Source organism: Ovis aries, chromosome 3 (assembly GCF_016772045.2).
Source record: "Ovis aries strain OAR_USU_Benz2616 breed Rambouillet chromosome 3, ARS-UI_Ramb_v3.0, whole genome shotgun sequence".
NCBI classification, from domain to species: Eukaryota; Metazoa; Chordata; class Mammalia; order Artiodactyla; family Bovidae; genus Ovis; species Ovis aries.
In genome coordinates, this window is record NC_056056.1 from 3,830,344 (window position 1) to 3,856,640 (window position 26,297).

The 26,297-nt window shown below is 62.2% G+C and overlaps 1 protein-coding gene across 10 annotated transcripts in view; it reads left to right on the top strand.

Annotated features, from left to right (window-relative positions):
* Positions 1-26,297, top strand: part of RALGDS (ral guanine nucleotide dissociation stimulator) — a 38,119-nt gene extending 11,822 nt beyond the window's left edge. For 2 of the 10 annotated variants that reach the window (XM_042245493.2, XM_060413740.1), the window contains exons 2-18: positions 12,045-12,155; positions 13,376-13,569; positions 14,344-14,442; positions 15,367-15,560; positions 15,776-16,074; positions 17,012-17,227; positions 17,447-17,550; positions 18,004-18,088; positions 19,302-19,370; positions 19,785-19,871; positions 20,326-20,358; positions 20,693-20,814; positions 21,003-21,098; positions 21,366-21,567; positions 21,712-21,954; positions 23,205-23,319; positions 25,275-26,297. In XM_042245493.2, the coding sequence (XP_042101427.1) occupies positions 12,045-12,155; positions 13,376-13,569; positions 14,344-14,442; positions 15,367-15,560; positions 15,776-16,074; positions 17,012-17,227; positions 17,447-17,550; positions 18,004-18,088; positions 19,302-19,370; positions 19,785-19,871; positions 20,326-20,358; positions 20,693-20,814; positions 21,003-21,098; positions 21,366-21,567; positions 21,712-21,954; positions 23,205-23,319; positions 25,275-25,450 (2,445 nt within the window). In that variant the 3' untranslated portion in view covers positions 25,451-26,297. Of the gene's footprint in view, positions 1-1,963; positions 11,770-12,044; positions 12,156-13,375; positions 13,570-14,343; positions 14,443-15,366; positions 15,561-15,775; positions 16,075-17,011; positions 17,228-17,446; positions 17,551-18,003; positions 18,089-19,301; positions 19,371-19,784; positions 19,872-20,325; positions 20,359-20,692; positions 20,815-21,002; positions 21,099-21,365; positions 21,568-21,711; positions 21,955-23,204; positions 23,320-25,274 lie in introns of those variants that run through there. The other 8 variants (XM_027966219.2, XM_027966220.2, XM_027966221.2 and 5 more) reach the window with 8 other exon arrangements.

The following is a 26,297-nucleotide window of genomic DNA, read 5'->3' on the forward strand; positions in this document are numbered from 1 at the left end:
CATGGAAATCCACATCCCCACTCTGAATGCTTTCCTAAGGTTACTTCCTAAGAGTGAGGTTGTCATATCTAAGGGCATGAGTGTTTTCTAAAATTTTATTTTATTGAAGCAGAGTTGATTTACAATGTTATCTTAACTTCTGAAGTGTACAGCAAAGGGATTCAGTTATGCATATATGCATGCTTTTTCATGGCATGAAGGTTTTTAATGCCTATAATAAAAGTCCTCAGTCTGTCTTCCGTGGGTCTTTGTCAAAGCCTTCCTTGTGCCTGAGGGAGGACCATGCACCTGCTGCAGATGTGCGCTGCACATCTGGTGGGCACACAGGTCAGAGGGAGCGGGTGGGGCCCGCTGTCCATGGATACCTGTGCGGGGCTCAGGGTGGGTGAGCCATATATGGCTATGGGCTGAGGAGTCCGGACCCACCCCCTCGTTTTGCAGATGGGAAACTGAGGCCCAGGGGTACGGAACCAGTTCTGGAGAGGTGGGTGGCATTGCCAGGGCTGCTGACAGCGATCGCCAACTGCTGAGAGGGCTGAGAGCTGAGGCCAGGCGGGCAGGCCTGGGCAGTGTGTTGGTGTGAGGGAGGGACGTTCTCACTGGTTTCTAGAAAGAGCAGCTGAGGCTCCCCAGCCAGCCCTCAGCATCCTCAAGGGCAGGCTACCTGGAGACCCCGAGTACTCAAGCTTCCAGGGGTCCTAGCCAGCCAGGCTAGTGGCAGGTGTGTGGCTGGCCTGAGTCCCTCGTGACCCTTCACTCTTGAATGTGGACCCCCAAGCTGGTCATGCTGAGTGTGGACTCTTCCCCCTTACTCCCCTGACTACCCCTCCTCCATCTCCTTTCTGCTGGTACCTCTTCCAGGTTACAGCTGAGATAGCCCCGGCAGAGGCCCTTCCCCCAGCACCATACCCTGACCCGTCAGTTCACTTCAGTTGCTCAGCTGTGTCCGACTCTTTGCGACCCCATGGACTGCAGCACGCCAGGCCTCTCTGTCCATCACCAACTCCTGGAGTTTACTCAAACTCATGTCCATTGCTTCGGTGATGTCATCCAACCATCTCATCCTCTGTCGGCCCCTTCTTCTTCCGCCTTCAACCTCTCCCAGCATCAGGGCCTTTTCACATGAGTCAGTTCTTACAATCAGGTGGCGAAAGTATTGGAGTTTCAGCTTCAACATCAGTCCTTCCAATGAATGTTCAGGACTGATTTCCTTTAGGATGGACTGATTGGATCTCCTTGATGTCCAAGGGACTCTCGAGGGTCTTCTGCAACATCACAGTTCAAAATAATTCTTTGGTGCTCAGCTTTCTTTATGGTCCAACTCTCACATCCATACATGACTACTGGAAAAACCATAGCTTTGACTAGACGGATCTTTGTTGGCAAAGTAATGTCTCTGCTTTTTAATATGCTGTCTAGGTTGGTCATAATCCTGACCCTCAGGACGGCCAAATACAGGGGTGCAGGGAGGACCCGGTCCTCACTCCAGGACTCAGGAGCACATAGCCAGGTACAGGCACCTGGCTGAGAGCGTGCCATACAGCGATTATCAGCTGTGATCTTCCTGAAGAACCCGAAGCTCAGAGAAGTTAAGCAATTTGTCTTAGGTCACAGAGCTAGTGAGGGGCTTAACTGGAGTCTGTCGCAGATGGACACCCACTGCTTGGCCGCATGTCAACGCGTACCCCACACACCTATACAACCCGTGCACGGCGCCCGCGCCCGCCACACACACACACACACACACACACACACACACACGCACACACACGCACACACACGTGCTCTTCGCTAAGACACAGCCAGCAACACGCGGCGGGGACGCGCTCGCGCACACGCCCCTCTAGCGTCTCCAGCCCCGCCCCTCCGACGTCTCCAGCCCCGCCCCTCAACGCCGCAGGCCACGCCCCCGGAGGCCAGCCACGCCCCCGGCCTGACCTCCGCGGGGCCGGCTGGCGCGCTCAGAGCGCAGGCAGCGCCGAGCCGCGCGGCCTGCCGCCGCCGCCCCCGCTGCGCGCCGGGCCGGCCCCGCGCCCGCGCCGCCCCGGGTCCCGCGGCCCGGCCGGCCGCCCGCGCCACTTCAAGCCGCCCATGGTGCAGCGCATGTGGGCCGAGGCGGCCGGGCCTGCGGGCGGCGCCGAGTCGCTGTTTCCGGGCTCCAGGCGGAGCCGCAGCGTGTGGGACGCCGTGCGCCTGGAGGTGGGCGGCCCCGACAGCTGCCCGGTGGTGCTGCACAGCTTCACGCAGCTCGACCCTGACCTGCCGCGCCTGGAGGTGGGTGAGCCTCGCCGGCCCGGCGCTCGGCCGAGCGAGGAGTGGGTGGGGACGCAGCGCGCTTAGGGGATCGCCCACCACGAGTGGCGGTGGCGATGGTGGTGGTGGTCACCACCCCCCAGCCCAGGAGTTGCGCGGGGGGAGAGTCCTTCCGCAGAAACTCCCGTCCTTGCGCCCACCCCCAGGGCAGCCAGGTGGGCGTAGGGCCGGCCGCCCGGCGGGCAAAACAATTTCGGGACCAGATCCGGCTCTGGGACCCTTCTCTCCGTCCCAGTGCCTGCCCGCTCTGCTGCCCCTGCAACCCGGCAGACGTGTTCCCGCGGGCGGTCTCGTCTGTTCTGAGTCTGCCTTTCCCGGCCGCAGGGCTGGGCCGTACTTCATCCCTGTGGCCAGCTAGGGGGCCTGCTTAGGCGGTTTGGCTTCGAAACGCAGGTGGTGCACTAGTGATTAGGGCGGTGGCCTCTGGGAATCCTCAGGGGTGGCTGGGACCACAGTTGCCTCCCAGGCAGCCCCCTTGGAGGGCAGAAGTGGACTCTGATGTTCAGAGCTGGTCAAAAGGGTGGGGGGGCGGGGAGGGAGACAGGCCCCCAACCTGTGGGCCAGGTGTCCAGGCGGGGAGGATGGGCAAGGGCCTCTCAGATGGAGGGGTGACTCCCTTCTGCTTGATTAGAAAATGCGCTTCCACCCTGAATTTGTGAAGGTCGGGTCGGATTCAGCAGGCGGGTGTGCCTCTCGGGACCTCAGTGAGGGCTGGACTCCTGTTTCTAGTGCAGTGTTGGGAGGAGGGGGCCAGTGGGTCATGGGGAGCAGTGCCCTCCCCCTCCTCCCACCTGACTGTGCACCTGACTCTGACCCCCTGCCTGGGGCCAAGGTGGCAGAATCCGGGGGCTGGGGCCTAAACGGAGGGAGGCTGTTCCTGGGTCAGAGGGCTCAGTGGAGGTCCTGATCCCCCATGCTGGTATCCCCCACGTCGTTACTTTAGGCCCCGGTGAGCTGTAATTGCCAGCCTGAGTCTTGGGCCTCTCTCTGTGTGACCCCAGTGCCTAGACAGGGCCTGGATGCGTAGTTATGGGAGGATAAAGCGGATCTTGTCCAGTGTGGGAGAGGGGGGAGGGAGCTCTTGGTGGGAGGACGGCAGGCCTGGGAGACCCTTTATTGATGAGCTTGGCGGGTGGCAGGGCCAGGCCTCCTCCCCGACCCTCATCCACCCGCAGCTCTGGTCTTCATTGGCAGCTGGACCGAGACCCCTGGGAGGGTGGGGGCGGGAGCCCTGACACCAGCCCGGCGCTCATCTGACTTTCATTATGTCTGGCAGCTCCTCGGGCTTTGTGTGCTGGAGGGTCCGGCCGGCGCACTCACAGGGGCAGGCCGCCAGGCTGCTTCTCCTCCCTCCCTCCCTCCCCCTATCCATCTGTATCCCCAAGGAACCGAGGGAGAGTGCAGATCTGAGGCCTGCCCCTGCCCGGGGGTCTGCCTGCCTTCGCCCCCTCTCGCCTCTCCCTTCTGGCCCCAGCACTGGCCTCCAGGCCGCAGCCGCTGTTTAGATATCAAAGGGGAAGCTTCTGGCTAGTGCAGGAAAGCCAGGGTCCTGGCAGGAGAGAAGGCCACTGCCGGAAACCAAACACAATGACCATTTACCGTGAGCTGGGGGAGGGCGTGGGGAGTCCCTGTCCCTCCTGCCAACACCGCCCCCCTCCACCCCCAGCAGCTAATTTCCTGGTTGCGGTGGCCTGCCAGAGCTGAGGCGGCTGCCTGTGGTCCCTGTCCTGTCTGGAAACCACGAGGCAGTTTCTGTTTCCTCCCCAGGCCCCCTTTTCCTACTAGGCCTCCGCCCCGTCCTTCCCTCTCGGGGCTGCCAGATGTCCTCGCACATCTGGGTATCTGCTCGTCATCATGATTCAGAGCCAAGCCACTGCTGGCCGACCCAGCTCGGCCGGCACGGTTCCGTGCTTCGTGGAGGTCCCTGGGCTCGCGCCCCCGTCTCCATGCAGGCCACCAACTCAGCCAGGCGGGGATGGGTCCCAGAGTCCAGAGCACCTACTGGCTGCAGACATGACTCCCTCATTTGAGCTCACTTTGACCAGCTCTCTTGACTACGTGCCAGGCTCAGAAGGCTTCCCTCGTGGCTCAGGCGGTAAAGAATCTGCCCACAGTGCGGGAGACCCGGTTCGATCCTTGGGTTGGGTAGATCCCCTGGAGAAGGGAATGGCAACCCACTCCAGTATTTTTGCCTGGAGAATCTCATGGACAGAGGAGCCTGGCGGGCTATAGTCCGTGGGATCAGAAAGAGTTGGACTGAGTGATTAACTCTGGAGCTCAGAAAAGTAGAGTCCTTGAAAATACATGCAACCAGCGAGAGTGCAGCCCAGATTTGAACCTGGGCCGTGTTCTTTCCTGGGCGCCTTTGTGTGCAAGAGCCCACGGGGGTTGGAGAAGGACGGGTCTGAGTTCACGGGGAGATCGTTACAAGTGTCTCTGGGGGCCGGGGGAGCTGTGGAGGGGCAAGAACCAGGCCCAGGCAGCTCAGGAGCCCCCATGGTCAGTGAAGGGCAGGGGTGCTTAGAGACCAGAGGTAGGTGAAAGTTCTTTGGGCCAAAAGACACGGAGGAGAGCTTCACGGAAGAAATAAGCCCACAGCTGGACCCTGAGAGTTTAAATAACATCTCATATGAGGCTGCACTTGGTGGGAGGCTCTGCACTGAGCAGTGTGCACGCATGGTGTCTGTTTGGGATCACGATCACCCGCCATCCATTTAACAAATGGAACAACCAAGGCACTAAGTTGCACAAACTTGCCAGTAAGTGGCAGGGGCGGGATTCTGACCCTAGGCACTAAGCCTGGAAGCCCTGAGCTCAGCGTGGGCGTGGAATGAAAGGAGGAGGGCTTCAGAGATGTGAGGAGGAAACCTGTCTCCCTCCAGCCTCCCCACCTCCTTCCCCATTGTCTGTTCTCTGGATTTCAGGGTGTGCAGGGTTCTAGTCTAACCCCCAGGGCTCATTAGCCTCAGGCCAAGAGGCATGATCTGAAAGGGGTGTGTGTGTATGTTTGTGTGTGTGTGCAAAAGCCTGTGTACCATCCTCTTCCAAGCAGGCTTCCTGGTAGGCTCCAAGGGGACAGCCTCAGATAGCTGCAGAGCCTGTCAAGTTCAAGAGGGGGACTGACCGGCTGCCACCTGCTGGGCCCCCCACTTCCCATCTTGCTTTCCTCCTTAGGAGAAGAGGCGGGAGGGGGCCAGTCTGGCTGGTACTGCGTCTTTGTCTTTGTTCCTTATCTGGGGGAGGGACTTCACCACTGGTCTGGTCGTTTCCCGGAGGCTCCAGGATGGCCCTGGAGCAGGAGTGGTGGGGATCAGCACTGGGAGGAGTCAGCCCTGTGCCCAGTCTGGAAGTTAGCTGTTTGCAGCAGTTAGCTGTTTGCAGGCCCCGTCTTCACTGCTGGTGAGGAGCTTTTGGAGGGGGACTTAGCACGGGCCACCCACAGCCCTCAAGCGGCCAGTGGGACGGTTTCAGGAGGCTGCACCCAGGCAGTCGAGGACCGGCTGCCCGGATGGTCCCCATGCATGGCACCATGCTGCCCAGCCTCCCAGACGTAGAAGCGCTGCGTTATTGGACCTGTGGCTCCAGCGAAGTCACTGTCCCCAAACGTGTGCTGCGGAGGTGGGGGTTGAAACCTGCAGCCCGGTGTAGGAGGGGGTCTTTAAGTGGTCCCAGTCTCCATCTGTTGGCCAGCCTGCGGCGGGGGTAGGGTATGGTGCTAGGGGAGCCGGGCAGGGGTGCCCGGCAGGGTGTGGGGTTTGAGGAGCTCTTGGGAGCAGGTGTGGCCCAACATTTTCTTTGATCCCCCCCTCCCCTGGGAAGCCTCAGATGCTGGCACAGCCAGCTCTGTGGTCTCACCTGGAGCCATGATGTTGGCCTTTTGACCCGGGGGGCAGCGCCACATAGGCTGGACCAGACTTGGGCTCTGAAGGGAGGAGAGCTGGGCTGGAAGCCTGGCTCAGCCTCTCACAGCCCTCAACCTGCTCGCATTCCCTGAACCTTGGTTTTCTTATCTGTAAAGTGGGTTTGATGCCCCATCCTCTGCTTAGGGTTCTGGCGAGGCCTGAACAAGACAGGCAGCCTGACAAAGCGGTCCCCACCAGTGTCTGGCGCCGTGTCAGGGCCGGCCAGGCAGGCCTGCCACCACTGTGTTGTCTGACAAGGTGCCAGGGGAGTGCCTGTGCCCAGGACTCTGGGAGGATGCTGGCTAGCCTGGTCAGCGTGGTGCTTCCAGGCCAGGTTCTTGCAGCGGAGCTTGGACCGTGGCTGCCTTGGCCATCCCACGATAGGGGCCCCAACCAGACCCATCTCAGTGGAGAGGTGGGGGTCTGAGGGTGCTGGGCCCTGGTGCACCCCCCAACACCTGCTGTGTGATCTGAAGAGGCCTGTCCCATCTCTGGTCTCCCTCCAGCATCTGTCTGAGCAGGGGCTGGACTCCACGTGGACCCTGTGACTGGCTGTGGCAGCTACGGTCCAGTTGGAGCACGGAGGCCTGGGGGCGACTTCACGGGACACCAGGGGCCCAGGCCAGGGTTCAGTCCTGCCCTGGCTGCCTCTTCCTGGCTCCTGACGGAAATCACCTCCCACCCACAAGTGAGGTGTCAGGAGGATTACAAGTGACAGGTGTGCGAGGGGCGTGGCACCCAGGAGATGCCCACACGTACTGGATGCTGTGGGCCATGGTGGTGTTGTCAGCCAGCTCTGCCTGGCACTTCCCCTGCCCCAGACAGGTGCCCCTCCCCTCCGCTGCCACCAGCCAGGCCCCCTTGCAGGCCTGGTCCCTGGAGGCCTGAAAGTCTGGAGCCGGTCCTGAGTGGGCAAGGCCAGCCTGGAGTCTGGTCCCTCCTCCCCCGGAAGCACATTTCTCTTCTAAATGCTGATGAGCAGCGAAGCTCAAGCTGGCCAGGAAGGTTCTTGGGAAGATGGGTCAGCCTCTGTGGGGCTCAGCCCAAAAGCCGGTCCCCAAATGCCAGTTTCTGGGGTCACTAAGCTCCCTGGTTGCCCTGCCACCCAGGCACCTCATGTGGTTCCCCCAATCAAGGCCGCCTCTGGGGTGTGGTTCCTGGGGACCAGGAGTGTGGCCCACCTCTATCCAGTACTGACTGTCCACCCTCAGCAGGGTTCTATTTGGGCCCAGGGCCCAGGCCACCCATCTGAGGTGGGGGCAGGCTGGAGGGCAAGGCCCTGTTGCACACTGGGAGGGTGGCGGACGCTTGGCATTTTTGTTCTCCCTGCCTTGTTGGGCACACATTCTGAGAGATGAACCAGGTCCCTTGACCGTCTCCCCTGGGCCTCAGCCTCCACCTGTGTAAAATGGGTGTGCGGCTTGGTCTTCAAACCCAGGAGCCTGTGTTCGGGAAGGCAGAGCAGCTGCCTCTGATGCTGATCGCTCTTGTGTTTTTCAACAAAAGGCATTCCAACAAAAGCCTGAGAGGTCAGAAAGCCGCAGGCCTGGTTCCCTCTTCCTGGCACTTTTAGAATGGCCCACCGTCCCTTTCACCTGCCCTCCCCCAGGTTCCCGGGGCGTCTGGCAATTCTCCCATTCCCGCCCCGTGTCCCGCGTTAACTCGCCAATAACAGTGTCCTCACGCCCCGTTCCTGGGCGCTTTGTATGCCTGGCGCCCAGCTGGTCCTTCCTCACACTTGTCGCTTCTCGTGACCCGCCCGCTTCATCCTGTTTGAGTGCTGCTGCCCTTGGCCCCTCTCTCAGACAGGCTCACTGAGGCTGGGGGGCTGCAGGACTCAGCCAAGCTGGGAGCAGAACCCAGCAGGAGAAACAGCACCCCGGGGCCCGGTGGGCGCTGGAGAGGGGCCCTGTGTGCCCAGGGCTGCAGGTGCTGAGGGCCTCAGGGGACCTCTGTGGCTCAATGGCCCTCAGCAGGGTGCCATGAGGCCCCTGAGCAGTAAGCTTGTGCATGTGGGGCCCACCACCACGCCCCTCACCCAGCCTGACCTGAGCGAGACCAGGTTTCTCCATGTGCAGCCCCCGCCCCCCGGGGATCGGGGGGACAGGGAGACTGTGGTGTGGGTTCAAGCCTTCCTTCTCCACCTGCCTCCCTGCCTCGGCCAGGTCCCCTGGGGCAGGGAGCATCCTGCAGCCAGAGGTATCCATGGATCTGGAGGCCCTGCGTGGCTCTGATGTAGTTTCCACCAGAAATGAACAGGTGAACGGGAGTGCAGGGGTCCCCAGGGTGGGAGAACGGCCACCTCCACGTGTGCAGGCCTGAGCGCCTTCCTGCAGGAGACGGCTGGGAAAGGCCCAGTGGGTCCCGGCGGGTCTAGCCTGAAATACAGGTGGAATCAGTTCCTGGCTGATCCCTGTTTTTTTCTGCCTTGAGGGGCTCAGGGCTCGGCCTGCAGTCAGCTGGGGATGCGGCGCACCTTGCTGCCCATCACCCTGAGAAGGCTGATCAGGTGGTGCCCTAACATACGCCACCCCAGTCGTTTCCTTGTCCCTGAGCCTCTGGGCTGTGCTCTGAGGGATGGAGTCAGGGGGTGCTGTGGGGCACCCTGGTGCCCATCCTGCTGGCCTCTGCTCACCAGGGCCTGGCAGTATCTCACTACCCTCCCTCCAGACCCAGGTGGTAGAAGACTGGGCAGCTGCTAGCTGGGTCCCGAGGGGCCCCGGGGACACGTCTGTGGGTGCCTGCTTGGGGCAGGACGGGAGGCGCTGTCCTCTGAGGACACGGCCACCCTCGTGGAGCTGTTTTCCGCTGCTTCCCAGGTGGCTCAGCGGTAAAGAATCTGCTTGCAGTGCAGAGAGGCAGGTTCAGTCCTTGGGTTGGGAAAATCCCCTGGAGAGGGAAGTGGCAGCCCACTCCAGTATTCTTGCCTGGGAAAGTCCACAGACAGAGGAGCCCGGCGGGCTGCAGTCTACAGGATCACAAAGAGTTAGACACGACTGAGCGATGAACACTTTCAGTTTTTTCAAGAGCTCTGGGCAACTCTATGGACACCTCCCCTCAGGGCATCTGCTGTTTGCTTGCCCACTCCCTCCCCCTGCGGCCCTGAGCCCCAGCCAGAGCATGGGGGGGGGGCGGATGGGGGGGCTTGGCACTGCCCACATGGGCTCCCAGTTCCCAGGCCAGTGCACTGCCTGCTATCAGCCTGGGTCACATGCTGGGACCAGGGCCCTGCCCTTCCTGCCCCAGAGCGTCCCATGGGCAAACGCTGTTGGCCACTCTCCTTCTCTGGCCCTGGAAGAGCAGTGGGAGCGGGCAGCCGATGTCCCGCTCGACTGCTTTGTGCCCAGCTCCCCCCACCCCCCAACCCTGCAGCTCTCTTGGGAGCCCGCTCCGCTGTTGTCTCTCGATAGTTGGTTTAAATGGCGCCTGCTTTCTGCGCTGCTTGGATGATCTGGTGTTTTGTTTTTTTTTCTTGTTGCTGCTGCTGTGAAGGGCTGGGGGTGGCGGTGAGGGGGACAGGGCGGGTGGGCTCCGCAGGGCTGGTGCAGCTCCCCATCTGTGCGACAGGGGGAGAGGGGGTGATCCCCCACCCCCGGCCCCGCCTTCCTGGTGGGTAGCCTGTGCGGCTCTCAGCGTCCTGCCCCGCCCCCCACCCCGCTGGCGGGAGGGGGCCCCTAGGGTGGGGGCAGGGCTGGAGGATTACATGAATCCCGGGCAGGGCCGGCCAGCTGCTCGGCTGCCGCGAAGCCCGTGGCTCACTCACTGCGGAGCCGCTATTTAGACCGGCCTGGGGAACGGCAAGGCCTCCCTGGGGGTCAGCCTGGCCAGGGGGTGCTTCTGTCCAGCGGTCCCTGCTGGAGCCCCACTTGGAGCCGGGTGGGCATCCTCAGCGTTCAAGTCCAGTGCCCTCTGGCAGGCACGTCTGGCGACTGCTGGCGATTTACATGCTCAGGACACTGTCTGGCTCCCGGCTGGACCAGAAGGGGCTGGAATCCCCGGGGGAGGAACAGGCCTTTCCAGGGTGGGTGGCAGCCTTTGTGGGAGGCAGTCCCAGACACCCCCCCCCCGCCCCCCTCAAGAGCCCCAGAGGAGACGCAGAGGTGGGTGGACAGGCCCCTGGCCTGGCAGGTGGATGGCAGGCCCCTGACGTCACCCAGCACCATGGCCTCCTCTAGGCGGGGGAGGGATGTGTGAGGCCGGGGAGGACGCTAAGCGTCTGTCTGGGGTTTGTTTTCTGTTTCAGGATGGAGGATTTCTCCTCCGGATGGCAGGGCTGGACCTCCTCCAGCGTGGGCTGTGGGGGTGTGTGGAGTGGGAGGGGGTGCTAGGGCTGAGGGAACCTCCGCCTGTGGATTCCCCGCTGACTTCCCAGAAATGCCTGGCTCTCTCTCCGGAGGAAGCAAAGTGCTGGGAGCCCCAGCGTGTTGCCCTGGCTTTCCCGCTGGTGCGATGCCCGGAGTGGGAGGGCAGCCTCAGGTCAGAGGAAGTGGATTTCCGGAGGATGGCTTTCCAGGCCTCCCAGAACCCTCCCAGAGCCCTGGAGGTAGGAGGTGAGAGGCCCAGCCACCCGCCCACCTCAGCCCTAAGCCCAGGGGGCACTGATGTCTGGGAGTACAGGACCCTGGGCACCTGGTTCCTTCCCAGGGCCCCAGCCGAGGCAGCGGGCCTTAGAGAAGGGCTCTTGGTGAGGCCCAGGCTGAGTCAGCGCTTTCACTGGGCCTTCTCTGAGCTCTACACCCACCCCCAGCGGGGGCAGTGACCTGAGATCCCAGCTACCGGTGTTGACCTTGTGACTGATGGCCCCGTGTCAGCGAGCACCTCCCCGCACCTCCCTAAACTCAAGAGTTCTGTCTCTGCTCCTAGCCCCTGCCCCGCTCTCCACCCTCCCCCACTTCAAGCTCCCCTCATCCCAGGTCAGGAGCAGTGGGAGAGGAGACGGCGTGGACTCCAGGTCAGCAGTGACCAAGGCCTTGATCAGGCCTTGGTGAAGCCCCCCCCACAAAGCCTGTCTGCCCTGCGGGAGGGGTGGCTACCTTTTAAAACAAGGGCCTCTCTGCCCGGGGTCCAGGAGCTGCCAGATGCTGCTGGCCCAGGGCAAGTCCTGTGGTTTGCGGTTCTGTGGAAGTCCGGGCGCTAGCCCGGATGCCAGCAGCGTCACCCTTCTCATGCTGTGCCCATGCAGATGGCAGTCAGGGAACTGGGAACTCCTTGGTTGCCCAAGAGGCACGAGGCCGTGAATGAGCAGCAGGGGAAGGAGGCGCCTCGGTTTGTGGCCATCGAGGACGCCCGCACCTGCCGCAGAGCCGGGGCGCTGACTCCAGGGTGGGGGTCAGCTGTGGAGGGGGGCCCCCTGGGAGGGAACCAGAGCCCCCAGGGTCAGTTGACCGAATCAGGGCCTTGGTTCCCCGGTCTGCCATTTAGTTGCCCATGGTGGTGTGCCCATGGACGGGCGGTCCCTCCCATCTCCCTCCTCTGCGGTGAAATGACCAGGAACCGTTCTCGTCTTGGTGCGGGGGGGCACCCAGGGCCGGAGCAGGCTGCGGTTGGAACCTTGGTGGGTGCATCTTGTCCACAGTCGCCATGGCTGGCGGAGTGAGGATGCGGGGGCTGGGGGCAGTGCCAGCAGCCCCGAGGGCAGTCCCCAGCCCCCTCTCTGTTATCCTGTTCCATTCTGGACGGGAGGTCCCTGTGGCCACCCCCCTTTGCCTCATCCGGGAACAGAAGGTGGCACGTGGGTGTCCCGCCCCCTACCCCCCACCTCCACCATCGCCGCACAGCCAGGCAGGCTGACACCCCTGCCTGCCCGGCGGCCGGGCACTGTCTTTGCAGAGCTCCACGCAGGAGATTGGCGAGGAGCTGGTCAACGGGGTCATCTACTCCATTTCCCTGCGCAAGATCCAAGTGCACCACGGCGCCAGCAAGGGCCAGCGCTGGCTCGGGGTGAGTGCGGGAGGGCCTGGGGTCCCGGGGCCTCCCACAGGGATCTGGGCCCCAACCCTGCCCCCCACAGCCCAGTCCACAGTTCACTGCTCTCTTATTTGTCTGAAACATCAAAAAGACACTTTCATACTCTTTCCCTTCATGTTAGGCTGGGATTGTAGGGTAAGGAAGTTAGAGAAGGCAAAGTTCGGAAAAAGAACAAGACCGGCAATTTATAGGAATGGCTCGCCTTTAACAAGGCGAGAAGGGGCAGCAGTCAGTTTAGTGAGCTGCTGCACTAACCCAAGAAAAGCGTAAGTAAATACAGGCATATATGTGGAAATCTACTGTCTAAAGGGGGCCTGTTCTCCAAAGTTGTTACCCTGCAGGGATTATGCATTTTGCCCCAGTTTTTTCTTTTTTTCTTTTTCTATTGCGGATAATTGGTAGGTGTCCACCTTTATTGATTTGTTTTATTGTTTGGCCACACTACACGGCAGGCATGCGGGATCTTAGGTCCCCAATCGGGTGGGTTGGTTCTGCGCCCCCTGCGTTGGAAGCGTGGAGTCTTAACCACTGGACCGCTAGGGAAGGCCCTGCCCAGCACTATCACGGGTGGCCATCAGCCTGACCGCCCTTCCACACCTCTCCAAGCTTACATCATTTGACTTAATAGGGCTTTAAAAAAAAAAAAAAAAAACCAAAGGGCTCAGGCTACTGTACGTGGTTCTCTGCAGTCACTGTGATGGAGCCCAGCCCCACAACCCCTCCAGGTCGGAGCAGGGGCCTGATGGACGCACAGCCTTTCAGAAGGGAGGCCGGTTGCCACCGCAACTCAGGCTTTCACTGCCCGGGACGTGGGCTGAATTCCTTTCTGCGTCTGTTTCCCCAGTGCTGCCCCGACAGCCTCTGTGTCCAGACGTACTGTTCTGGTACCTGAGGGATGAGCCTCTTGTTTTCTCACCCCTAGAATAAGTCTGTTTTGCCAGAGCTCATGGGGATGATACTCCTCATATTGACCACTACTCAGCTAATAGAATGACCTCAAGGAGTAGTTTTTCATCATCCCCACCTCCAGTGTGAGCTGAGACCCTCGTTCCATTTGGGGCACTCACGTTCCCATCTCTGGCCAGAGGCCACCGAGCACTTGGGACCTCCTCTGAGCTCCAGCACCCTGCCTGCCTGCCCCCTTGGGCCACAGTGCTGCAGCTGACCATCCCCTCCCCTTTGTCCCGCCCCAGTGTGAAAATGAGTCGGCCCTGAACCTCTACGAGACCTGCAAGGTGCGCACCGTGAAGGCGGGCACGCTGGAGAAGCTGGTGGAGCACCTGGTGCCCGCCTTCCAGGGCAGCGACCTCTCCTACGTCACCATCTTCCTGTGCACCTACCGAGCCTTCACCACCACCCAGCAGGTCCTGGACCTGCTGTTCAAGAGGTGAGCGCCCCGCTCCTCCCTGCCCACCCACTGGCTGTGTGTCTTGGGAGCGTCGCCTTGCCTCTCTGAGCCTCAGTCTGCTCCTGTGAAAGCAGGCTGCAGGAGGCCTAACCTCACAGCATTGGCAGGACCGTCAGATTAGCAGCCTTATGCCCAGCCCTGTGGAAAGGGCTGCTGAGGGTTGGTGTGGTTTTAATTAAGGTGTTCCTCCACCATGAAGGGGCTTCCCTGGTGGCTCAGACAGTAGAGAATCTGCCTGCAATGTGGGAGACCCAGTCCCTGGGTCAGGAAGATTCCCTGGAAAAGGCAGTGGCTACCCACTCCAGTATTCTTGCCTGGAGAACCCCATGGACAGAGGAGCCTGGCAAGCTATAGTCCATGGGGTTTCAGAGAGTCAGACACGACTGAGCGACTAATGCTTTCACGCTTTCCCCCCATGAAGAAACTCTCTGCCTCCAGCCTTTGGGCGGAGTCATCTTCTCATTTGTAAAGGAAGTTCAGGAGCCTATCTTGGGGTCCCCTCCTATCTTGGGGTCCCCTCTGGATTAGCCAGAGCAGGGATCGCTGGAGGCTGGCAGAAGGCCCCAGGCCACTCAGGTGTCTGTAAAGTGCTGGTTGGGGTTCATTCATTCACCAAATTTGTATGAGGCACCTACTGTGTGCAGGCACTTTTCTGGGCTTTTGGCTTAATTCAGGGAAGGGAGCAGATAGAATCCTGCCCTCCCGGGCTTCCATGCGAGTCGGGGGGTCAGCCAGTAACGCTGGACGTCATAGCAGGTACGGTAGATGTGACGCCCTCACGGCCTCCTCTAGATACGGGTGCATCCTTCCTTACTCCAGCGAGGACGGCGGACCCCAGGACCAACTCAGAAAGTGAGTGCACCTCAGGTCTGGTGGGAGGGTCTCCCGTCTACAGGTTGGGGTCCAGCGGGGGCTGAGGCTGGGGAGGCCTGGGCAGAACCCTGGCTCCCCCACACCTTGTGATTCCCGCTGGAAGGTCGAGGTCTGGGCGCTTCTGCAGGATGAAAGGGGTCGGAGGGCTTTGGCTGGGGTCCTGGGTCCCCAGGGAGCATAGGGGAGGCAGGGGGCTCAGAGCTGTGTCCTGAGAGCAAGTTCAGGTGTAGGAGGCTCATGATGGCTGGGCAGGGTGCTCTGCTTGTCCCCTCCTCCCTCCCATGTTTATGCAGCGCCTACTGTGTACAGCACGGCCAGGCCAAACCAGGGAACAGAGCCTGGCCTCCTGCAGTTCCCTTTGGAGGGAGGTTCAGAGTGGGGGCGGGGGCCCAGAGTGGGGGCGGGGGCCCAGAGTGGGGGCGGGGGTTCAGAGTGGGGTGGGAGCCCAAGAGTGGGGTGGGGGGCCCAGAGTGGGGGCAGGGGCCCAGAGTGGGGGCGGGGGCCCAGAGTGGGGTGGGGGCCAGTAGTAGGGTGGGGGGCCAAGAGTGGGAGGGACCCAGAGTGGGGTGGGGGGCCCAGAGTGGGGGCAGGGGTTCAGAGTGGGGTGGGGAGCCAAGAGTGGGGGTGGAGGGCCGAGTAGGGTGGGGGGCCCAGAGTTGGGGGGGTGCCCAGAGTGGGGGTGGGGGCAGACAGGAGAGAGTCGGGCTCTCCCAGGAAGGGAGAGGTGGTCACCGTGGACGGAGGGCTCACTCCAGCCATGACTGCCAGCCCCACCGCTGACCAGGCCTTGGCGTCCAGATGGGCGGGGCGAGCCCAGAAGCCCGCCCCCAGGGGGTGCCAGGGGAGGATGGAGAGGAAGGAAAGGCCAGGCCCTGACTCTGCTGCCCGCCTGCCCGCCCCCAGTGCCATCTCCTCCATCCTGGGCACCTGGCTGGACCAGTATTCGGAGGACTTCTGTCAGCCCCCCGACTTCCCCTGCCTCAGGCAGCTGGTGGCCTACGTGCAGCTCAACATGCCCGGCTCTGACCTGGAGCGCCGGGCCCACCTCCTCCTGGCCCAGCTGGAGCACGCGGACCTCGGCGAGGCAGAGCCGGAGGGTGAGGAGGGCAGGGTGGGCGCTGGATTCAGGGGGGCACCCCCACGGCAGCTGCTGGGCTGGGAGCAGAGACTGGCCTCCAAGTGCCTGCGTGGGGACCGCCATCAGGGATGACATCCTGTTGTGGGCTTTGGGGCCAAGGCTTCTCTGGAGGGCAGGGGCGTGCTTTCTGTCTTGGAAGGGCAGGCGTGTCACTGACCTTTTCTCCTCTTGCAGCTCTGTCCCCAGCTCCAGTTCCAGCTCTGAAACCAGCTGCCGAGCCAGAGCCCACACTAGGCCCAGACCTCGAGCCCGCTCCGGCACTGGCCCCAGAGCCAGCCCCGACGCCAGCTCCAACGCCACCTCCAGAGCTCGAGCCGGCTCTCTCGCAAACTCTAGAGCTCGATCCGGCTGCAGCCCCAGAGCCCCCCTGGCCTTTGCCCGTGGCTACAGAGAACGGGCTTGGGGAGGAGAAGCCCCACCTCCTGGCGTTCCCTCCTGACCTTGTGGCAGAGCAATTCACGCTGATGGATGCGGTAGGCAACCTGTCTCGGCAAGGGTGGCCGTGGGCACCCCTTCCCTCTGGCCTCTGCCACCCAGACCCTCTGGGCCCCATCCAGAGCGGCTGGTGGTGGTTTAGTCACTAACTCGTGTCCGACTCTTGTGACCTCTATGGACTGTAGCCCACCAGGCTCCTCTGTCCACGGGATTTTTCCAGGCAAGAATACTGGAGTGGGTTGCCATTTCCTTCTCCAGGGGATCTTCCCCACCCAGGAATCAAACCCGCTCTCCTGCATTACAGGCAGATTCTTTACCGACTGAGCTATGAGGGAAGCCCAGAGCAGGCGTCCCGCCCCAAGTTCCAGTGCCACCGTTATAAATGTGTCACCTGGGCCAGTTTCCTCGCCCCAAGGCCTTGGTGGCCCTCCAGGCTGTGGACCTGGGACCCTGCCCTCCTCATCCATTGACTGTGGATGACGCTGGGTGGAACAGTCGGAAGTTGGGTGGGGTCTGGCTCCCTTGGGAGGGGACAGGAGGGCTCGCTGAGGTGTGGCCAGCTCCACAGACCACCCCCTGCCCCGGGTCTGCTGCAGCAAAGGCTGCGGTTGTAGCGCCCAGGTAAAGGTGCGTCCGCACAGGGGACAGGCCCGAACCACGACCTCGGGCTAAGATGCCGCTGGTCTGGGCAGGCGTGAGCCTCTTCTGGCACCGCGATTCAGGATGGGCTGGTGACAAGGCCCAGCTAGCTCGCTCCTGCCAGTTTCATCCTGGGTCATTGACGTGCTGGACGCCCACAGTCAATGGGGAACAAAAGCCTGAGACTTCACTCCCCAAGTCAGCTCCCCCCACCCCCCGCACCACCTCCCCAGCTTCCTGAGCTCCCAGCTCTGACCAGGGACCCTGGGGAGGTGGGAGCGGGGATACCTGGGGTGCGGCAGAGCCGGGTGACCCTCCCCCTGCCCCTCCCCCCAGGAGCTGTTCAAGAAGGTGGTCCCCTACCACTGCCTGGGCTCCATCTGGTCCCAGCGGGACAAGAAGGGGAAGGAGCACCTGGCCCCCACCGTCCGCGCCACCGTCACCCAGTTCAACAGCGTGGCCAACTGCGTCATCACCACCTGCCTCGGGGACCGGAGCGTGTCGGCCCGCCACAGGGCCAGGGTGGTGGAGCACTGGATCGAGGTGGCCAGGGTATGCATGCCCTCCAGGGCCTGGGCACCCACCCCTTTTTACCACGGGATTGAGTTCAGACCTGCCCCCTGGTGGGGGGCGGGTTGGCATTACTCACGGGGCCCCAGGAGCGCCTCCCAAGGCATCAGTCTCTTCCGGGAGGGAGCTCCCCACCGAGGGGGACCAAAACTGGAGCAGGGAAGCTGGGTGCCCTTCATGGCCTGTCCCCTTGCCCCCCAGGAGTGCCGAGTCCTCAAGAACTTCTCCTCCCTCTACGCAATCCTCTCTGCCCTGCAGAGCAACTCCATCCACCGGCTGAAGAAGACGTGGGAAGAGGTCTCCAGGTGGGCAGCCCTCTCCCCAGAGGGGCTCCGAGGGCCCTCCCGCAGGTTTGGGGGCCAGCCCGCAGTGAGCCTGGGACTTGCCAGAACATGCAGCCTCCTGTGGGCGGGTCCCCCAGGGCCCACTGGCCTTAGGCCTGCGGCTCTGCCTCCGGCCTTGGTTTCCTTCTCTGCCGGGTACTGGATTGAGCCTCACTGGAGGCTTTTCTGTGTTTATTTCACAGCCACACAATTCTGTCCTCTTAATATCAACACAGCACCCCATGCTCTAACAGTCACGGGGTCCCGGGTAAGCCACAAGAGACCCTCCCCAGGCACGAGGAGCCCTTAGCGCCCAGTGGAACCCTGTTTGAAAACCACTGCCGCGCAGGCAGAGAGGGTCTCTGGGTCTTCAAATGTTTTTGCCCCCACGCCACTCCCAACACACATACCATTCTCCACTTTCTCCTCTGCCAGGGACAGTCTCCGCGTCTTTCAGAAGCTGTCGGAGATTTTCTCTGACGAGAACAACTACTCCCTAAGCAGAGAACTGCTCATCAAGGTAGAGAAGGGGGCACGGCCTGGGCTGGGGTGAGGGTGCTGCCGTTCCCGTTGGAAGTTTCTGGGAAAACTCCTCCTGGGATCTGTTTGGTCCATGGGCCAGTGGCGGGGCGGGGGCACTCTGGGGACAGGAGGCCCTGGAGGGGGTGGGGCAGGGCTGCTGCAGAGCTCTGGAGGGGTGAGGGGCGAGATTAGAGTCCCCTGGGTCCGCGCTGGTTCCCCCCACCCCCAGGCACTCAGCTGCGCCCCCCAGGGGTAGTTGGGATCCAGGCTGCGGGTCTCTTCCCTCCCCAACCCAGCCTGTCCCCAGGAAGCCAGGCACTGCTGCCCCTCAGTCTGCACTGTCCCCCGAGGGCTGAGCCCCCTGCCCGCCCAGGGACCCTGCTGCAGGGGCTCCCAGCCCAGGGTCCCAGTGAGCTGGCCCGGGAGGTGGGCCTGGGGGCTGGCAGCGTGCAGCTGCCTGGGGCCTCATGCTGCCCCAGGGCAGACCCTGCCAATGCATCCTGGGGACACTTCCTGGATTCTCACCATGGGGCCTCTCTCGGCCATGACAAATACCCCAGATGGCTGGAGACAAGTGCAAGGGGTCTCTGCATTCACCGGGGCCCCTCCACAGAAGCTTCCACAGAAAAGGGGAAGCAAAGTGGCTGCCCCAGCTCCCCCTGTCAGAGGTGGCACCCAGGAGACCCCTCCGGAGAGGGCGAGGGCGGAGTTCTGTGCAGCAGACGTCCAGAGGGGCTCCAGGTGGCTGTGGAGCCTTTGGCACGGCGGACACCCCGCCCGAGCCAGGCCCCCCCCGAGTCCCTGTCCCTCTCGCCAAGGCCCGCCTGAGCTCTGGGCCAGGACCTGGTCCCTGGAGGGTGGCAGCAGGGGGCAGGGGTGTGTGTGGCAGGATTCCTGCTCTCCTCTGAGTCCTTCCAAGATGAGGGAGATGGGGTGGGCAGCACCGGTGATGTGGGTGTGGCCCAAATCCTGGGAGACCCCGCGGAGGGGTGTAGTCCTCTTTCCAGATGAGGAAACAGGCTCGGGGAGGCCAGGCTGCCAGCCCAGGTTCCCACCCCCGTGAAGTCTGGGTCGGGTGCAGTTCTAGAAGCCAGGTGTGCTGGGGTGGCTGGAGCGTTTGCACCAGCGACCAAGGCCGAGGTCGGTCTGCTGGTGACGTAAGCGGGGAGACAGGGCAGGAGGCCTCACCGATGCTGTCCTCGGCCCTGCAGGAGGGGACATCCAAGTTTGCCACCCTGGAGATGAACCCCAAGCGAGCCCAGAGGCGCCCGAAAGAGGCGGTGAGTTTGCTTGAGGCTGAGGGTGGTGGGGGAAGCCCCTTGAGCTCCCCTCCTGGGGCTGCATTGCTGGACATGCCCATTAGCTAGACCCCCTCCGGGCCCTGGTGGTGTCCTGACCAGCTGGTGTCCCAGGGGACTGTAGCCACCAGAGCAGGGACCTGGAAGAGCTGGGCTCAGTGGCGTTTGGTGGTGGGGATAGGGGTCAGGGGCCAGGAACTGTGTGATCGGGGGATTTGCCAAATACCAGCCTTGAAGGCAACTAGAGGGACTTTGGGGTCTGCGGACCCTGGGAGGGGGGTTGGGGAAGATGACTAAAGGTGCCCAGGGTGCTCCAGGTGGGGGCCTGGGTGGGGCTGGGGGAGAGGTGCCTTGGGCCTTACTCATCAGCCCCCCCCGCCCCCCGCCATGTCACAGGGTGTCATCCAGGGCACCGTCCCCTACCTGGGCACATTCCTCACCGATCTAGTGATGCTGGACACGGCCATGAAGGACTATCTGTATGTGAGTGCGCCCAGGGGCTGGGCTGGGGGTCCTGGGCCCTGCACTCTCAGCAGAGGGCGTGCCTCGTCTCACGAGAGCCCCCAGCCGCCCCTGTGTCCGGGAGACACCTGCCTTTCTTAGCAATGGGTGACCAGAGCTTGGTGCCAGCAGGTGGGGCTTGGGGCTGCAAGGGGAGCAGGCTACAGCCCTCCCTCAGGCGGTGGCTGTGGGTAGAAAGAGGCTGGGCCCTCCAGTGGGGCACAGGGTAGCCGGGCCCTCCTGCCCTGGGCCTCAGTCTCTCCAGCTGTCCCCAGACCCAGAGCCTCGGGCCACCGCCCTGATCCCACCCAGGTCCAGCTATGTGCTGCGCTGCCCTCTGGTGTTTGTTCTGGGTAGCGCAGCCTGAGCAGGGGAGAGGGGGTGGTCGTGGGCGAGGGGGACCCTTTCTGATGGACGCTGGCTGTCTGCTTTGCAGGGGAGACTGATCAACTTCGAGAAGAGGAGGAAGGTGAGCAGCCGCAACCTCACGGGAAAGGGGCAAGTGCTGGGAGGGGGGTAGGGAGGTCAGAGTCCCACCCGATTAGAAACGTGGCTCCGCCATCCCCCTACCTGTTACATTTTGGAGGAGAGTTAGATACAGAAACGGTGGGGGAGCTTCTCCCACGGGAGGGTGGGACAGGAAGTCGAGTCAAGAACAGCTTCGGGGAGGGGGGTGCTGTTTAACCCCAGCTCTGAGGACAAGGTGGGAAGAGGGGACCCAGAGGCTGTCCCAGGCCCGACCCCCCAAGCCCACCCCACCCCGCCCCGGCCATCAGCATCCCATCCTTCCCTCTGGCCCCCAGGAATTCGAAGTGATCGCGCAGATCAAGCTGCTCCAGTCAGCCTGCAACAATTACAGCATCGCGCCCGAAGAGCACTTCGGGGCCTGGTTCCGAGCCATGGAGAGGCTCAGCGAGGCTGAGAGGTGAGTGCAGGCAGGAGCTCGCGGGGCGTGGCGGGCACCCCCTAGAGCCTGTGGGCTGGGGTCCTGGTCAGCCTTGGGCTCTGCCACGGGTGATGGTCGGGGCGCTGGACTCCATCTGGCAGACAGGCTCAGGGTCAGAGCTGCGGGTGTGGCTTCTGGTAGGCTCATGGCCCTGCTCTGTCCTGTAGCTACACGTTGTCATGCGAGCTGGAGCCCCCCTCCGAGTCGGCCAGCAACACCCTCAAGGTCAAGAAGAACACGGCCATCGTCAAGCGCTGGAGCGAGTGAGTGCCCAGGTGGTGGGGGAAGGCTCCCTCGGGGTGAGGGAAGCTTCGAGGGGAGATCCAGACAGCTGGCACTGGGATTGCAGCTCCTCCATTTACAGCCCTGGGATGGGGCCATCTGCCTCACTTCTCTCGGCCTCAGTTTTTGCCTCTGTGAAATGGGTTGATGCTAAATGATCCGTTGGAGGCTTGAGCCCATGGGGTGACTGCCTGAGCACCCGGCACAGAGGGTAGGGGACAGGATAGTAAGCTAGTCCTTCTGTGCAGCCGCCAGGCCCCCAGCGCAGAGCTCAGTACCAGCGGCAGCTGTCACTCCAAGTCCTGTGACCAACTCAGGTACGGCCCCTACCTCAGCAGCGGAGACATTGCTGACGCGCTCAGCGTCCACTCGGCCGGCTCCTCCAGCTCCGACGTGGAGGAGATCAACATGAGTTTCGTCCCAGAGTCCCCCGACGGCCAGGAGAAGAAGGTGACCACCCCTCGCCCCAACACTTCCCTAACAGCCCTTCCCAGCCCTTGGTTCCCAGGGCCAAGGTCCCCTACTCCATGCCAGAAGCCCCTCCCACGCTGGACGCCGGCCCGGGGCACCTGCTGACCGTGCCGTTGCCCACAGTTCTGGGAGTCAGCCTCCCAGTCATCCCCGGAGACCTCTGGCATCAGCTCAGCCTCCAGCAGCACGTCCTCCTCCTCGGCCTCCACCACGCCCGTGGCCAGCACACGTACCCACAAGCGCTCCGTGTCCGGGGTCTGCAGCTACGGCTCCTCGCTGCCTCTCTACAACCAGCAGGTGGGCGACTCCTGCATCATCCGGGTGAGCCTGGACGTGGACAACGGCAACATGTACAAGAGCATCCTGGTGAGCTCGCAGGCCGCCCCGGGCAGCAGACCCGTTCTGACCGCCGTGGCCATCCCTGCCCCCTGCTGGAGCTGGCCTCCCAGTGGGCTGGTGAGCCGGGGGCCGCCCCGGGCACGCAGACCCATACTGACTGCCGTGGCCATCCCTGCCCCCTCCTGGAGCTGGCCTCCCAGTGGGGTGGGGAGGATGGAGGGTCAACCAGATGCAGGACTAAAGAGGCCAGCGCTGATCACCGATGCTGAGCAGTGCTGGGGGCAGTGGACCAGGGGTTTCAGCAGCAGTGGGGCAGGGCCTCTGTGGTAAAGGGTTTGAGTCGGGGAGGGGCATTATGCCTGGGGCTTGAGGGGAGCAGCAGGAGGCCCTGGGTTAGGAACCAGCATCGGGGGACAAGTCAGGGGGTCAGGGGAGTGTCAGGGACCTGCACCTGGGGGGAGGGAGGTGGGAGCCCCTGTAAGCTGGAGCAGAGGAGGACCAGCAGGGACCCCCCTCATCTCCCTGGGGGATGGGCAGGGAGGCCAGTTAGGAGGCTGCTGGGGCTGCACCAGGCTGGTGCTGGCAGTCTCAGACACCGGATATAATTTGAAGTTCTGACATCTAGCCAGCGCGAGTCGCCCACAAACACTGTGTGTACTGGGGGGCGGTCGCTGGGGGGACTCCTCATTCTCCAGAATTCAGGCTGCTGATGAGCCATTTGCACACACCACCCCCACCACAACCCCCCTATCCACCCCCGCTGGGTCAGGTGCCCCTTTTTAACACCGTCACCTGTGTGACCCTGTGTCCAAGGCCTGCCTGTGATCTGGCCCTCGGGATCAAGGCAGCAGGGGTCCACACTGTCCACCACTACAGCCTGCAGGCCATGCAGGCCTGGCACGGAGGCGGCCACCGGGCATCCAGCCAGCTCCTCCTCTCCCCTCCAGGGCGGGACCAGATGCTGTCTGTACCCAGACCACATGGATGCCATTGACCTGGGTGGGCGAGGTTGAGGGGAGCAGCCCCCCAGGGGCAGGCGGTTTCCCTAGATGGTGTGGCAGGAGGGGGCAGGCTTGAAGGAAATGGGGGGCAAGAGTGATTGGGAAAGACCCCTCGTCATCACATGGAGGCCTCCCCAGAGGAGCAGGAGAAGCTGGTGTGACCTGCACGGACCCGGCGCCTGGCCAGAGGCTGTGAGCCGTGCGCACTGCGCTGAGACAGCTCTGAGGGCCCAGCCCAGACCCCTGCCCTGATGGCCTGTCCCCTGCTCCGTCCAGGTGACCAGCCAAGACAAGGCTCCGGCTGTAATCCGCAAGGCCATGGACAAACACAACCTGGATGAGGACGAGCCCGAAGACTATGAGCTGGTGCAGGTTATTTCGGATGATCGAAGTAAGTCAGGGCCGGCCGGGTGGGTGTTGGAGTGGGGGAGAAGCCGGGGGCGGGGGGAGTCACCATGCCCCAGGCCTGCCACCCCAGAAGGTCCCACCAGGGTCAAAGTGGGTTTTGTACAGACACTGACCTGCCTAGGGTCTCCCTATGGCCCCTGCTGGCCACTGGGCCCTGTCTCATGCCCTTCCCTGCTCCTGAACAGTCAGTGGCAGACTCCGATCAGCGCTGGCATTGTTGAAGAAGGGCGAGAAAAGGCTTTTCTCCTGGGGCAGGCAGCCAGATGGCTGAGTCCACAGGCCGTCCGAAGAGGCACTTTCTGGCTGAGATGGAAAGTGTGTCCTTCAGAGAGAACCTTGCCAGCCAGGACCAGAGCCTCGACTCTGAAAGGCCACGTGCCTGGGACCCTGTGTGAGCCTGCTCTGGCTGCCGTGACAGGACACCACCGCAGTGGCTTCCGAGGCCCGGGTCAGGGTGCCAGCGTGGTCAGGTTCTGGTGAAGCCCCTCTTCTGGGTTCCTGGTGTCCCCACACAGTGGAAGGGGGTAGGGAGCTCTCTGGGGATCCTTTTTATAAAAGCAAACATCCCCTTCATGGGGCTCCACCCTCGTGACCTCATGGCCTCCCAAAGGCCCCACCTTCCAATCCCATCACCTTGGAAGCTGGAATTTCAGGGAATTTAGAGAGAACACAAGTTAGAGTTCGTAGCAGATACTGCACACAGAGACTACGGGGAAACAGCTCGGTATTCTAGAAAGGGGAGACGGGAAAAGACTGCAAGCGAGCACAGACTTGGAGCCAGACAGCGTCAGCTTGGAGACTTCCTTGGGAGGCAACTCACTAAAGTCCTTTGCGCCCGTGTTCCCATCCCGAGATAAAACAGGCAGTGAGCTAATCCATGTGTATGCGGGTTATACGCTCACGTATGTACGCATGCCGTCAACACAGCAGAACTGCAAATATTGTCGTCACTCTTACCATCTTTCCCATGAGCTGACCGCCCACGCACAGCCATTACCGACAGTTAGCAATGACCCCTACAGTCCCTAGAAAGTGTTATTAGTCGTTCAGTCGTGTCTGACTCTGTGACCCCGTGGACTGTAGCCTGCCAGGCTTCTCTGTCCGTGGAATTCTCCAGGCAAGAATGCTGGAGTGGGTAGCCTTTCCCTTCTCCAGGGGATCTTCCTGACCGAGGGATCGAATCTGGGTCTCCTGCACTGCAGGTGGATTCTTTATCATCTCAGCCACAGTCCCTGGAAGTTATTTTCTAAATCCTCTCTCACCTCCTTGCACCATTTTAGGTGAGGTGAAAAGGGTGGGTGGGACTCGCCCATTTTACAGAAAAGGAAGACTGAGGCCTAACCAGGTTAAGGACTAGAGTAAGAGCCACACCATGGAGCCCAGAGCACACATTCCAGCCCAGCTGTGGGGAATAGCTGGCTCAAGGCAGAGGGGAGGGTGGGAAGCAGAGCCAAGAGCAGCTGCCTGCTGAGATCCTGGCGCCCAGGGGGTGTGGAAGCCTCCCTGCAACGCTGCTGTGGGCCAGGGGCAAACCCTGCTCTTCACAGAACCCCAGAGGCCTTGTCCTAAGTTGGGTGGGTTTCAGGGGAGGTGGTCTGGGTTCTGGAAAACTTACTCCACCTGGAGAATCCTGTTCATTGGAAGCAGCAGGGGATAGGACAGGACAAACCTTTGCCAACTGCAGGCTGGCTTTCTGGAGTCAGAGCCTGTTTTTAAACAACAGTTGTTGGTTTCCATCGGTGCCTCAGTAAAACATCCCAGGCAGGTGTCATTAAGAGGGGTCCTTGGTGGCCCTGGAGTCGCACTGGGGCGCCTCATGTCTCTGGATCAGGCGTGCCCTCGGGCAGGGGTAATCAGAGCCCCTGATTGGGGCTCTCAAGTGGTGCGTGCTGTGGGGTTCCTGTAAGCCCAGCTGACCCTCTTCCCCTTCCTGACCAGAGCTGAAGATCCCTGACAATGCCAACGTGTTCTACGCCATGAACTCTACCGCCAACTATGACTTTGTCCTAAAGAAACGGACCTTCACCAAGGGGACAAAGGTCAGACATGGAGCCAGCTCGACCCTCCCCCGCATGAAGCAGAAGGGACTCAAGATTGCCAAGGGCATCTTCTGACCGACCCTTAGCTGCCAGCCACAGAGCCGCCCTTTCCAGGGTCTGGCTAGCCAGGCAACTCAGCACTTACAGACTGGTGAGCCAGGCCAGGCGGACACCTCTGCCCGACCCGCCCAGCCCCGGCCACCCCCAGACTCCAGTCTCACCGCAGACCTCCCCCGCAGCCGGGATTGACGCCTCTGCCGACGGGCTGACCTGGCCTCCCATGGACCACCCGCTGCCTTAGGTGCCTTCTGCTGTCTGGAGCCGGAGGACTAGCTGAACCTTTGCCAAGGAGTGCGGCCAGTGGGCACCGAGCCCTGCCTGCCGCCGGGCCCGGCCCCCCGCGCACCGCCCACACACCCTCCCAGGTGTGGACCACTGCCCCCGTGCCCATGGGCACCCCCAGGGCACCCACTGCTCACCAGGTCTCACCACTGCAGTTCTCTCCTCCCACCATTCTGGCCTTGTCTCAGGCTGCACCAAAGATTCCATCATCAGGGCCAACCGAAGGCGAGAGGGTCTCACCCACTGCCCACTCCAGCCCTCCGCCGGGAGACGGGAGAGAGAGGCCGCCTTCACGGGCCAGGCTCTGACTGGTGAGTGAGGATGGTCTCGGCTGAGTCCCACTGGTGTCGGATCTCCTGACCCTGCACGTGCTGCTCACCGCCGCATCCTGGGCTTAACAAGACCACACGAGACGGGGGTTAGTGGGAAAAGGAGGAATGGAGGGGAGGGAGGGGGACTGAATATTTGTATAAAAGGCGAAAAAAGAAAATGTTTACCAGTTGGGGAGGGGCAATATTTATTTGTTGTAAATAGTAAATGCTAGACTTGAATCTTATATTAAAATCCTGTTTCTACTATA